The sequence below is a fragment of the Mustelus asterias genome, chromosome 14 (assembly GCF_964213995.1).
Source record: "Mustelus asterias chromosome 14, sMusAst1.hap1.1, whole genome shotgun sequence".
Lineage (NCBI taxonomy): Eukaryota > Metazoa > Chordata > Chondrichthyes > Carcharhiniformes > Triakidae > Mustelus > Mustelus asterias.
Genome location: NC_135814.1, coordinates 30,823,688 through 30,837,986, shown reverse-complemented (window position 1 = coordinate 30,837,986; position 14,299 = coordinate 30,823,688). Strand labels below are relative to the sequence as shown.

At 44.3% G+C, this 14,299-nt stretch overlaps 1 protein-coding gene across 1 annotated transcript in view; it reads left to right on the top strand.

Moving 5' to 3' along the window:
* thsd7ba (thrombospondin, type I, domain containing 7Ba) overlaps nt 1-14,299 on the top strand; it is a 624,788-nt gene that overhangs the window by 359,054 nt on the left and 251,435 nt on the right. Inside the window, 1 exon segment of the mRNA XM_078229305.1 lies at nt 7,779-8,033. Coding sequence (XP_078085431.1) covers nt 7,779-8,033 — 255 coding nt within the window.

The following is a 14,299-nucleotide window of genomic DNA, read 5'->3' as shown; positions in this document are numbered from 1 at the left end:
ATAGTGTAATTTAGGGGTGCAGTAGTAGTCCCCAACATCTGAACCGAATGCCTATGTTCTTTGTATGTTTGCTGCTTCAATCTCCTTGAAGACAATCAGAAAAAACACTTGCTGAGGTGAAACATGATATGATTTTTAAGTTGCTCTTCTACGCAGTGAGTGAAGTTCATACAAAGCAACAGTCATGGTTGAGTTCACTTCGTTCTAACACTGTCTTTGCATAATCATATATACACCTCTCCATATCAGTAGGATATCTTGGTTGACTGAACCAAAATAACTACTAGCTAACCTCTTGCATTCTTCTTTTGAACCTGGCTAAAGGTTGACTCAACTTTCTGATTCAAATGTCATTGACTGCCTTGGTTTCTGAAAGGAATTTTATCGAAATAACCCCAGCTGAAACAATGGGACCATCACACGGTTAGAAACCGGCTTTATTCATTAATGGGCTTTATCAAGACACTTTCATTGAACCACAGTATTTTGACTCCTAGTTGCCCAAGCAATCATATTGGATACTGAAGTCGGTAAAAATACCTCTGAGGCTAGTCTGAGTCAAAATACAGTAAGGTTTTATTCTCACAAGCTTGCGGGAGAACTTGACCCCTTGAAAGCGGAAGCCAAAGTTCTCTCTGAACACAGAAAAGTGGGGATATATATACATTATGGCTCCCAGCACCAGTCACGACACAAACACTGGTCTGGTCATGAATCAAACCCCAGACCAGTCATGACTCAGAAATACAATTTACAACTGCTGGTCACGAAGCAAGCTTCCAGACCAACTACAAAAAATACATTGATAGCTTCTTGACCATAAACCAGTGTATCTGGCATCCTCAGCACACGAAGCGCAGGTCTTCTGTTTCCTGTTCTTCCTGCGTTTCCCCTTTGAAGTTCCGACGCTCTTCCAGCTGCCTCAGCGGGAGTTCCTCTTCAAACGGCTGATATCGTGATCCACACCATGGAATCGCCTGTCTTCCGCAAACCACACACAAACTAGGAAAGGTAAGACTTCACAAACACATTCACATTTACATTGACTATCTATGGTTATAAAAATAAAAGTTAACTGGTATTAATGTCAGAAGCAGTACAAACAAGAATAACTTTCATTCATGTCAAAAGCAGTATAAACCTGAGGAGATTAGCCACAATGAAGGGTTATGTTTGTGATACATTCTCGGTACAAAAAAACAGTAACCCTTTCCCGTCAGGTACAAAATACATTGAGTACAAAAAACATTAACCCTTTCCCTTCTTCAGATACAATAGGAGAGTAAGAAGAGAAGGTCCTTTTTATGAGGACAGGAGGAGAAAGTCAGCCAGCCACAGCAAGCAGGCATGGCAGCAAGTAAAGTGAGTAACAGGAGTGTTGTGTCCAGGAATTGGACCAGTGCTGCAAAATAGTTTAAAAGACATGATAAGGTCTGGCAAGGTGAATGTCCTGCAATATTCAATGGGTAGCCATCACTCGCTCACCTCTTTTACTTTTTGGTCTATTCATTCGTGGGGTATGGGTGTCGCTGGCTGGCCAGCATTTATTGCCCATTCCTAGTTGCCCTTGAGAAGATGGTGGTGAGCTGTTAATTGAAATACTGCAGTTCAAGTGCTATGAGTTGACCCACAATGCCATTAGGGAGGGAATACCAGGATTTTGAGCCAGCGACTATGAAGGAACGGCAATATATTTCCAAGTCCAGGTAGTGAGTGGCTTGGAGGGGAACTTGCAAGTGGTGGTGTTCCCATTTATCTGCTGCCCTTATCCTTTTAGATGGAAGTGGTTGCGGGTTTCGAAAGTGCTGTCTAAGGATATTTGGTGAATTTCTGCAGTGCATCATGTAGATAGTAAACGCTGCTGCTACTGAGGGAGTGGATGTTTGTAGATGTGGTGCCAATCAAGCAGGCTGCTTTGTCCTGGATGGTGTCAAGCTTCTTGAGTGTTGTTGGACATGCATCCATCCAGGCAAGTGGGGAGTATTCCATCACACTCCTGACTTGTGCCTTGTAGATGGTGGATAGATTCTGGGGAGTCAGGAGGTGAACATTTCCAGCCTCTAATCTGTTCTTGTAGCCATTGTGTTTATGTGGTGAGTCCAGTTTAGTTTATTGTCGATGATTACCCAAGGATGTTGACAGTGGGGATTCAATGGTGATAACACCACTTAATGTCAAGGGGCAGTGAATAGATTATCTCTTGTTAGTGATGGTCATTGTTTGGATTTGTGTGGCGCAAATGTTACTTGCCACTTGTCAGCCCGAGCCTGAATATTGTCCAGATCTTGTTGCATTTGAAACATGAACTGCTTCAGTATCTGAGGAGTCACAAATAGTGCTGAACATTGTACAATCATCGGCGAACATCCCACTTCTGACCTTATTACAGAGGGAAGGTCATTGATGAAGCAGCTGAAGGTAGTTGGGCCTAGGACACCACCCTGAGGGACTCTTGCAGAAATGTCCTGGAGCTGAGATGACTAACCCTCCACAGCCACGACCATCTTCCGATGTGCCAGGTATGACTCCAACCAGCGGAGAGTTTGACCCCTGATATCCATGGATTCCAATTTTGCTAGGGCTCCTTGATGCCACACTCAGTCGAATGCAGCCTTGATGTCAAGGGCTGCCACTCTCCCCTCACCCCTGGCATTCAGCTCTTTTGTCCATGTTTGAACCAACACTGTAATGAGGTCAGAAGCTGAGTGCACTGATGGAAGCCAAACTGAGCATCCGTGAGCAGGAGATTTGAAAAGGTGAGAGAGAAAGGAATGATGAGGTGGCGATGCCCTAGTGGTATTATCCGAGACCATTAATCCAGAAACTCAACTGGGGATCTGGGTTCAAATCCCATGCGGCAGATGGTAGAATTTGAATTCAATAAAAATCTTTTTTCTTTTCACTTCCTCACTCGAATGATTTCCTGTACCATTGTGATGTGGTTAGTTTTCCTGTCCAGCTTGCAGTCCTTCTTCTCACCCACAGAGGTAGCAAGTATATTGGGCGGAGTTTTATGACCTCATTGTGCCTGTTTTGTGGCAAGAAAAAGTTGTAAAATTGGGCAGGATGCGACTAGCGGGAATGATGCTCGTTTTCGCGCCCATTCCCATTTTACCACCCAAAAAAAAATTAGGCACGATCGGGACTCTGCCCAGCATCTCCTCCGCAATCAGGGTTGGGTGAGGGGGGGGTGTGCTGTAAACACTGCAACTGGCAATTGGCTGGTCTGTCCGGGGGTGGGGAGAGATGTGGGCAATCAATCAAAGAACAAAGAACAGTACATCACAGGAAACAGGCCCTTCGGCCCTCCAAGTCTGTGCCGCTCCTTGGTCTAACTAGACCAATCGTTTGTATCCCTCCATTCCCAGGCTGCTCATGTGACTATCCAGGTAAGTCTTAAACGATGTCAGCATGCCTGCCTCCACCACCCTACTTGGCAGCGCATTCCAGGCCCCCACCACCCTCTGTGTAAAAAACATCCCTCTAATATCTGAGTTATACTTCGCCCCTCTCACCTTGAGCCCGTGACCCCTCGTGAATGTCACTTCTGATCTGGGAAAAAGCTTCCCACCATTCACCCTATCTATCCCCTTCGTAATCTTGTACACCTCTATTAGATCTCCCCTCATTCTCCGTCTTTCCAGGAAGAACAACCCCAGTTTACCCAATCTCTCCTCATAGCTAAGACCCTCCATACCAGGCAACATCCTGGTAAACCTTCTCTGCTCTCTCTCTAACGCCTCTACGTCCTTCTGGTAGTGCGGCGACCAGAATTGGATGCAGTACTCCAAATGTGGCCTAACCAGCGTTCTATCCAGCTGCAACATCAGACTCCAGCTTTTATACTCTATACCCCGTCCTATAAAGGCAAGCATACTATATGCCTTCTTCACCACCTTCTCCACCTGTGTTGCCACCTTCAAGGATTTGTGGACTTGCACACCTAGGTCCCTCTGTGTTTCTATACTCCTGATGACTCTGCCATTTATTGTATAACTCCTCCCTACATTATTTCTTCCATAATGCATCACTTCACATTTATCTGGATTAAACTCCATCTGCCACCTCTCCGCCCAATTGTCCAGCCTATCTATATCCTGCTGTATTGCCCGACAATGCTCTTCGCTATCCGCAAGTCCAGCCATCTTCATGTCATCCGCAAACTTGCTGATTACACCAGTTACACCTTCTTCCAAATCATTTATAGATATCACAAATAGCAGAAGTCCCAGTACAGAGCCCTGCGGAACACCACTGGTCACAGACCTCCAGCCGGAAAAAGACCCTTCGACCACTACCCTCTGTCTCCTATGGCCAAGCCAGTTCTCCACCCATCTAGCTACTTCTCCTTGTATCCCATGAGCCTTAACCTTCTTAACCAACCTGCCATGTGGGACTTTGTCAAATGCCTTACTGAAATCCATATAGACGACATCCACGGCCCTTCCTTCATCAACCGTTTTTGTCACTTCCTCAAAAACCTCCACCAAATTTGTAAGGCACGACCTCCCTCTTACAAAACCATGCTGTCTGTCACTAATGAGATTGTTTCGTTCTAAATGCACATACATCCTGTCTCTAAGAATCCTCTCCAACAACTTCCCTACCACGGACGTCAAGCTCACCGGCCTATAATTTCCTGGGTTATCCCTGCTACCCTTCTTAAACAACGGGACCACATTCGCTATCCTCCAATCGTCAGGGACCTCATCCGTGTCAAAAGAAGCGACAAAGATTTCCGTCAGAGGCCCAGCAATTTCATCTCTCGTCTCCCTGAGCAGTCGAGGATAGATGCCATCAGGCCCTGGGGCTTTGTCAGTTTTAATGTTCCCTAAAAAACCTAACACTTCCTGTCTTGTAATGGAGATTCTCTCTAATGGGTCACTCTAACGGGTCACTAATCGGTCCATGTTTGGGGGGTGGGGTGATCGGTGCAGGGGGATGGGGTGGTGGGTGATCAATCGGTCCATGCAGGGGGCAGGGTTGGGTGTTCGGTTCCTGTAGGGGGGGGTGTGTGGAATTGGCTGTGAAGGCCAGTGACAGACAGATCTCTGTGTTCTGTGCTATTGCACAGAACAGAGGGATCCGAGCATGCACAATGACGCCCTCTGCTGCAAGCTACCGGCTTTCGGTGAGCTCCCTCCCCTTCCTGGTGGGAAACAGGTCTTGCTTTTTTTTTTCAACGAGTGAGGTAAGATTCAATTTTTAACTCACTCAAAAAAAGTGCACGATTCCCCTTTTAACGCTCATTTTGCAATTGGAATCTTTTTGGTAAGATCACCCCCAGAATGTATGGTTGGGAGAGTGGCAGGGTAGGAGAGATGGAACCTGTGATTGGAGAAGCTGGATCAGTAGTTCTGGCTGTTCCGCTGGCCACTGTATATGAGTAATTCAGCGACACTGAATGGTTTGTGACAACATCTTCTGGAAGACCAGGGAGAAGAAGCAGAAAATTAAAGAACAAAAGGGAGTCCTTGCTGGTAATGAAAGACCCGTAGGTCCAGAGGAACTGTCATGTCACTCAATCTTCTGCCAGGCCGGAACTGCTATTGTCCACATCTGAAGCACCGACCACTGCCAGGGAACTGGAGCTTCACTTATAGTGATACTAATTTATCCTGAGCAAGGCGAGTAAGGGCTTCATCAGTGTGTCCGGGGAGGGAGGAGGGAGATTTGACTGCAGCAAGTGAGGCCCAGACACAGGGAAAGCACCAGGGCCCATGATTTCTCTCTCTGGTTCTGCTGACCAACTTAGAATCCAGGGTGTGACTGCCTCCTGGAACAAAGTATCTAAGTAACTTCCCCCTCTCTGAAGCCTGCAATGTGTTGTTCACTCTGACTCTGGTTCTGCAACTCTGGGCTGAATCTGCTTGAACTATGAATATATAATGCAGATATGGTTGTCTGGAACTACAATGCATTGCACACACTCCCACATTTTGCAGTCACAGCACATCATCTGCCAGGTTCTTCTAACCTTATTTATGTGATTAGTTAGCTAGTTTTTAATTTAGTAAAGTTACAAGTCTCCTTGCTTAGGAACTAACCAAAAATATTCACCAGTTACCGGGGGTAAAACAAAAAGGATAAAAAGCAGCAGTACCTTCTCCCGCCTCTGCACTGTCTTCCCTCCTACCCCAAATCCCTGGCTTTAGAACTCAGTTTACCATTTGTACTGTTCCCTGATCACTCTAAATTCTACCCTCATTGATCAATGACTTCACTTTGGGTTCTTACCTTGTGCATTGAGGTGAGATCTATGCAGCTGAGGAAATGTATATATTGGCTTCTATCTAGAATAGCAGATTAAATTGCTACTAAGTAGCTTTTTAAACGTCAGACCTGATATCTTCTTGTGGAGAGAGAATAGAGCTAATGTTTCGAGTCTGGATGGCCCTTAAGACTCAAAACATTGGCTGTATTCTCTCTCCACAGATGCCGCCAGAGCTGCTGAGATTTTCCAGCATTTCCTGTCTTTGTTTCAGACTCCAGCATCCACAGTAATTTGCTTTCATGATATCGTCCTGCTTGCTTTCAAATGTGCCCCTGTTAAATGCGTATGAAAGTGGGAACAGGGTGGTTGGGATTTTACGGCCTTGTTCGGGTGAGATCGTAAAATCCCACCTGAGGCCAATCGAGATTTCCGTTCTGGGAACGTCGCCCACCCCGGAATCGGGCAGGCCAGGTGGTAGACTTTCAGCTGTTGAGTTACTCACACATTGTCCCTTTTGGGACTTTAACATCCTGCATGAACCAGAGCCCGTCCTCCTTTACCAGATAAAATTCCATCCTTTGTCCTTCTTCCCAGTTAAAAGGGATGAGGCAATAGCCAGAAAACAGAGATAGGGTAATTATTATAACAATTACTTATTATAATCGGTGAATGGGAAATTAATATCAAAGCTTTGGACTCTGTGCATTTTAATTATAATTTCAGTAACATTTGTTTTAACTGGGGTGAGAATATACTTTGCTTTCAAGCTTTGACATATAGAGACTTGATTTTTTAAATTTGATTTATTATTGTCAGATGTATTGGTAAACAGTGAAAAGTATTGTTTCTTGCATGCTATACAGACAAAGCATACCATTCATAGAGAAGAAAAGGAGAGGGTACAGAATGTAGTGTTATAGTCATAGCTAGGGTGTCAAGAAAGATCAACTTAATGCAAAGTAGGCCCATTCAAAAGTCTGATGGCAGGTGGGAAGAAGCTGCTCTTAAGTCGGTTTGTACGTGACCTCAGACTTTTGCATCCTTTACCCGATGGAAGAAGGTGGAAGAGAGAATGTCCGGGGTGCACGGGGTTCTTGATTTCGCTGGCTGCTTTTCTGAGGCAGCGGGAATTGTAGACAGAGGCTGGTTTGTGTGATGGACTGGGCTTCGTTCATGACCCATTGTAGTTTCTTGTGGTCTTGGGCAGAGTAGGAGCCATACCAAGCTGTGATACAACCAGAAAGGATGCTTTCTATGGTGCATAAACAACCCCGTTTCCAAATATTTTTGGTAAACACATAGTCAACACAGTACGAAAGGGGAATAAGAATTTAGTTTTATTTATTTTAATTTTAATTTATTGGCTTGAAATTTTAATATGTCTGTGACATCATGCCTAACATCTTCAGAATTTATCATTATTCTATATTTTCTGGTAATGAATGAATACTAGGAATACATGTTATCACTAATATTTTGTACAAGAAGTTCTAAATGATTATCAAACTGCATCAAAAATTGAAGAATTATGGTTTAATGTGAAGATTTTTTTCTGCTCAATTAGGAAAAAGCAAGAAGAAAGAGAAGTGCCACAAGAAAGTACTCGTTGAGACGAAGGCTTGCCCATGTGACAAATATATCAGTCAACCACTAGGGAATTGGTCAGATTGTATTCTCCCTGAAAACAAGGTGACGCTGCAGCTCGGGATGAAGTTTCAAGGAGATGTCAAAGACTGTGGGCAGGGTTTGCATTATCAAGCCATAGCCTGCTATGATCAAAAGAAGAAGTTGGTGAATCCTTGGCTTTGTAGCAATTCTGGTATGTTCCATTTGTTACAATTCTAATTACAATGGTGCATAAATATTTTGTTTAAAGGTCAGATATTGGTAAATATTGGCATTTAAATTTTTTCGGAAGGGAGAAGTTTAGTTATTCAGTGTCCAGCTTGGAAAGGGCTTTAATTGCGAAAGAATGGAACACATTTTTCCACTTGGATCACAGTATCGATAGCAAGTATTTCCAAGTTATCTCTATATTATAACTATTTCCAGGTTATCTATAAAATGGTCAAAAGTAAAATACATCCAGTTCTATGCTAGCAATATCATGGAAGTGTTAAAGCACAGAAGGATGCGATTTAGCCCATCAAGTCCACACCAGCTCTCTTGTAAGAGTTGGTCCCTCTCCCCTGCCCTTCCTCTGTAATCTGCTTATAGTCAAACTTCAGAGGATTTTCCTTTCTATTGAACTAGTGTAATTTTCTTCCCACTTCACATGCTGAACATCCTTTTGGTCTCTGAGATTTCCAATCCTGTGCACAATTCTGTTGAATTATGAGTAGTTTTGTGTTATATGGTTGCATTTATTTACAATGTGTCACATTTGATGTTGTATCTGAGCTCGTTTCAAACCCTGGTCTAGTAGATGAAAGAACAGTGTGATAATCAAAGCTTCACCCTCTTCCTGAAATAATTTTGTATTAACAAAGCACTTTCCTAAGGGAGATCAAGAACAGTTTGCGCAAACTGTTCAAATTCCCGTGTCCCTAATATTGGATGACAATACAATGTATACACTTTATATATGTATATTTATTTTATATATAGTGATGTATAATATATAAATGTGTTACATTTCACAAATTATGCAAGAACAATTAAAACTGATTGGCAATTAAGAACTTCAGAAATACAAATTTTGAGGAAGCGCATACCTTCAAGTAGCAATTGTACATTCATTCTTCGCAAACTGTTCAAGCTTTGATCAGGAGATCATAGAATATGTTCCAAGTTCAAGGATATTCAACTGATTCAATGTTCAGCGGGAACTGACTCAACTCCCGGTTATCATTAAAACGATTGAAAAAAAAGTTCCAACAGCTCTAAGATCCAAATGATGAGAATGTTTTTTAATTGGTTTTGCCATAGCTTGCAGTTTTCTTTTTTGAAGATGGTTTCATAGCTCTGTCTAAATGTGTCCTGAATGGTTTAAACCCTGAAGTAAAGGTAAAATCCAATTCCTTCACCAGAAACTGTGCACTGTTGCTACTCTGCTATATTGACTATTTTTGCAACTCATTAAAAGGTTTTGAGCAATGGTCTCCAATATGTTAACACAGTTGATGTCAAAATATAAGTGCATCTACAATAACGTGCAGATAGATAATGGGCGAGATTCTCCAGCCTCCCAGCCGCGGGTTTCCTGCCGGTGGGAGATGGCGCAAGGTTTGCTAGCGGCGGGATTCTCTGGTCCCATCACTGTCAATGGGAATTCCCATTTAATGTCACCCCACAATGGTGGGAAACCCACCGACGGGGAAGCGCTGCCAGTGGAACTGGAGAATCCCGCTGGCATGAACAACCGGAGAACTCTTTAGCACAATAAAAAAGTCACAAGGTGCTTCACAGGAACATTACGAGATAAAATTGGACACCAAACCATCCAAAGAGATAGTAGGACCGGTGACAAAAGCCTTGTTGAAGAGAATTTTAAGGAATGTTTTAAGGGAGGAAAGAACAGTGGTCAGGTGGAAAGGCTTAGGAAGAAAATTTCAGAGCTTAGGGTCTCGACAGCTCAAGGCCCAGTGTTCAGTGATGGTTTGATGGAAATTGGAACTGCAGGAAAGGTCATCATTGGAAGAGCACGGAAATCTAGAAGGGTTGTAGGACTGGAGGAGGTTAACGAGATGGAGAAGGAAGAAGGTCAGGGAGGAATTTTAAAATCTAAGTTTGAGATGTTGTCGAATAGAAATCAATGTGTGTCACTGAACGCTGGTGATGGCTGAACAGGAATTAAAGAGGGTTAAGATGTGGGCAGCAGAATCCAGAATTTAATATGACTGCTATTGCACACAAATCTTAATTATACCAAAACCAAAGTTAGTAATATGCTGATGTGTATCCAATTTTGTGTTTTGTAACTGTGTTATGCTTGTTAATCAATTTTGGCAGAAACCTAAGTGATTTCAGGGTAACTTGTCATTCCGTGTATAATGATTTTGAATACATTACAAAGTTGGTAATTTTATGGTTAATATCATAGGTTTCTTAACATCATAGAGCTAAAGTATCTTGAAAGGCTTTTGGTGTAATACAGGAATGAGAATGATTATTTTGGGTTCCAATATCATCTCATATTAATGGTATGATTGTGAGGACTTAATTCTGTAAAACATTACAGGTCATCTTCCTCATTTATAATCACCTTATAAAAACAGATGAAGGGCAGGATTCTCCGACACTTTGCTGGCAGCGAGGTTCTCTGGTCTCCTCCTCGGGTTTCCCGGGAGCGCGAGGTGGGTAAAATGGGAAATCTTATTGACAGTGGCGGGACCAGAGGATCCTGCAGCCAATGAATGGCACATGGCCTCCTGCCGTCGTGAAATATGTAGCCAGAGAGTCCTGCCCAAAGTATGGACTTGAACCCAGTTTGCAGAAAGCTTTCTCTTTCAAAATTTAGAGCCAAAATCAAGATGTGGAATAATGTGATGTATGTGAATGTGAGCTACTTACAGATAGGTACCTTAATTTCTAAATATTGTCTGAGTTGTCATAATATTTTAACAAAATTACACTCAAGTCTTGTAAGTATATTTCCGAAGGAAATTGGCTGGACGCTTGAGGGAAATAACTTTGCCAAGCTACGGGTTAGAGTGGGACTGATGGGCGAGCTCTGCGGAGAACTGGATGGGCCAAATGACTCCCTTCTGTGTCACAATGATGTTTTAACTCCATATGCGTCTTTGTAAAAAATACATATTTGTTGGTAAGAGCAGTAAAAGTGCATCACAGTAAAGCGAGCTATCATGTTATGTACAGCTATGTCTTGCATCAATACAATAATATGGAATGTTGCCAGGTGTAGCCTATCTATAAAAATAAGGGATAAATGTAACACAGCTAATCACTACCTTATTAACTTCCTCCTAATTATCAATAATGACAGATGATGTCATTAATAGAAACATAGAAAAACTACAGCACAAAACAGGCCCTTCAGCCCCACAAGTTGAGCCGAACATATCCCTACCTTTTAGGCCTACCTATAACCCTCCATCCTATTAAGTCCCATGTACTATTGAGTTTGCCTCCACCACCACTGACAGCAGCCGATTCCACTCGCCCACCACCCTCTGTGTGAAACAATTCCCCCTAACATCTCCCCTGTACCTACCCCCCAGCACCTTAAACCTGTGTCCTCTCGTAGCAGCCATTTCCACCATGGGAAAAAGCCTCTGAGAGTCCACCCGATCTATGCCTCTCAACATCTTATACACCTCTCATCCAACGTCTCTCCAAGGAGAAAAGACCGAGCTCCCTCAACCTATCCTCATAAGGCATGCCACTCAATCCAGGCAACATCCTTGTAAATCTCCTCTGTACCCTTTCAATCTTTTCCACATCCTTCCTGTAATGAGGCGACCAGAACTGAGCACAGTACTCCAAGTGGGGTCTGACGAGGGTCTTATATAGCTGCATCATTATCTCCAGACTCCGAAACTCAATCCCTCGATTGATAAAGGCCAGCCCACCATACGCCTTCTTAACCACCTCCTCCACCTGTGGGGCCGATTTTAGAGTCCTATGGACCCGGACCCCAAGGTCCTTCTGATCCTCTACACTGCTAAGAGTCTTTCCCTTTATATTGTACTCCTTCATCCCATTTGACCTACCAAAATGGACCACTACGCATTTATCTGGGTTGAAGTCCATCTGCCACTTCTCCGCCCAGTCTTGCATCCTATCTATGTCCCTCTGTAACTTCTGACATCCCTCCAGACTATCCACAACCCTACCAACCTTCGTGTCATCGGCAAACTTACCAACCCATCCCTCCACTTCCTCATCCAGGTCATTTATGAAAATGACAAACAGCAAGGGTCCCAGAGCAGATCCCTGGGGCAGACCACTGGTGACCGACCTCCATTTAGAAAAAGACCCAACTATACCCACTCTCTGCCTCCTTTGGGCAAGCCAGTTCTGGATCCACCGGGCAGCAGCCCCTTGGATCCCATGCCCTTTCACTTTTTCGAGAAGCCTCTCATGGGGGACCTTATCGAACGCCTTGCTAAAATCCATATAAATCACATCTACCGCTTTCCCTTTGTCAATGTGTTTAGTCACATTTTTGAAGAACTCCACCAGGCTTGTAAGGCACGATCTGCCTTTGACAAAGTCATGCTGAGTATTCTTGAGCATACTAAACCTCTCTCAATGCTCATAAATCTTGTCCCTCAGGATCTTCTCCATCAGTTTACCAACCACTGAGGTTAGACTCACCGATCAGTAATTTCCTGGGCTATCCCTATTCCCCTTCTTGAAAATAGGAACCACATCTGCAATCCTCCTATCCTCCAGCACCTCTCCCGTCTCCATCGACGACGCAAAGATCATCGCCAGAGGCTCTGCAATCTCTTCCCTCGCCTCCCACAGTAACCTGGGGTACATCCCATCCGGACCTGGCGACTTATCTATCTTGATGCCATTCAAAGATTCCAGCACAACCTCTTTGTTAAATTCCACATACTCAATCTTTTCAGTCCACCGCAAGCCCGCAGTACATCCACCCAGGTCCTTCTCCTCTGTGAAAACCGAGGCAAAATACTCATTAAGCACCTCTGCCATTTCTACTGGTTCCATCCAGATTTTCCTGCCTTCACCTTTTATAGGCCCTATTCCTTCATGTCTCATCCTTTTACTCTTCACATATTTATAGAATGCCTTAGGGTTTTCCTTAATCCTACCTGCCAAGGCCTTCTCGTGACCCCCTTCTGGCTCTCCTAATTTCCTTCTTTAGTCCCTTCCTACAAGCCGTATACTCATCTAGATCCCTATCTTCGCCAAGCTCTCTGAACCTTTTGTACGCTTTCCTTTTCTTCTCGACTAGGTCCCACACAGCTTTCGTGCACCACGGTTCCTTTAACCTACCAACTCCTCCCTGTCTGCTCAGAACGTTGTCCTGTAGAACTCTAGAGAGACATTCCTTGAAAAACTGCCACCTCTCTTCAGTACATTTCCCCGAGAATACCTCCTTCCAATTTACACCTCTGATTTGCTGCCTTATGTCTTCATATTTCCCCTTACTCCATATAAACGCTTTCCTAGCTTGCCTGATCCTCTCTTTTTCCAATGCAAGCATAAAGGAGATAGAGTTATGATCGCTATCCCCAAGATGCTCTTCCACTGAAAGATCTGACACCTGTCCAGGTTCATTGATCAGTATCAGATCAAGTACAGCCTCTCCTCTTGTAGGCTTGTCCACATGCTGTGTCAGGAAACCCTCCTGAACACACCTAACGAACTCCTCCCCATCCAATCCCCTTACCCTCGGGATATTCCAATCTATGTTTGGGAAATTAAAGTCTCCCATCACAACAACTCTGCTATTATTGCAACTCTCCAGGATTTGTTTCCCTATCTGCTCCTCCACCTCCCTGTTACTATTGGGCGGCCTATAGAAAACTCCCAGCAAAGTGATCGACCCCTTCCCACTCCGAACTTCCACCCACAGAGACTCTGTAGACAATCCCTCCATAGCATACACCTTCTCTACAGCTGTGACACTATCCCTGATCAGCAGTGCCACTCCACCCCCTCTCTTGCCTCCCTACCTGTCCTTCCTGAAACATCTGAATCCCGGCACCTGGAGTATGTCCCTGAGACATCCAAGTCTCCGTAATGGCCACCACATCACACTTCCAGGCATCCCCCTGGGATTCAAGTGCCACCCGTTTTTTGTGTACAGGTCACACCTGCCCCTAAAGAGGTCCCAATGGTCCAGGAACCTGGATCCCTGCCCCCTGCACCAGTCCCTCAGCCACACATTCATCCTCCACCTCACTCCATTCCTGCCTTCACCTTCACGTGGCACAGGCAGCAATCCTGAGATTACTACCTTTGCTTTCCTCCTTCTCAACTGTCTCCCTAATTCCCTATACTCTCTTTTCATGACTCCTTCCCCCTTCCTTCCCACATCAGTGGTACCAATATGTACCGCCACCTCTGGCTCCTCTCCCTCCCCCCTCAGGATTTCTGGGAGTCGACCAGCGACATCCTGGATCCCGGCCCCAGGGAGGCAGACCACCA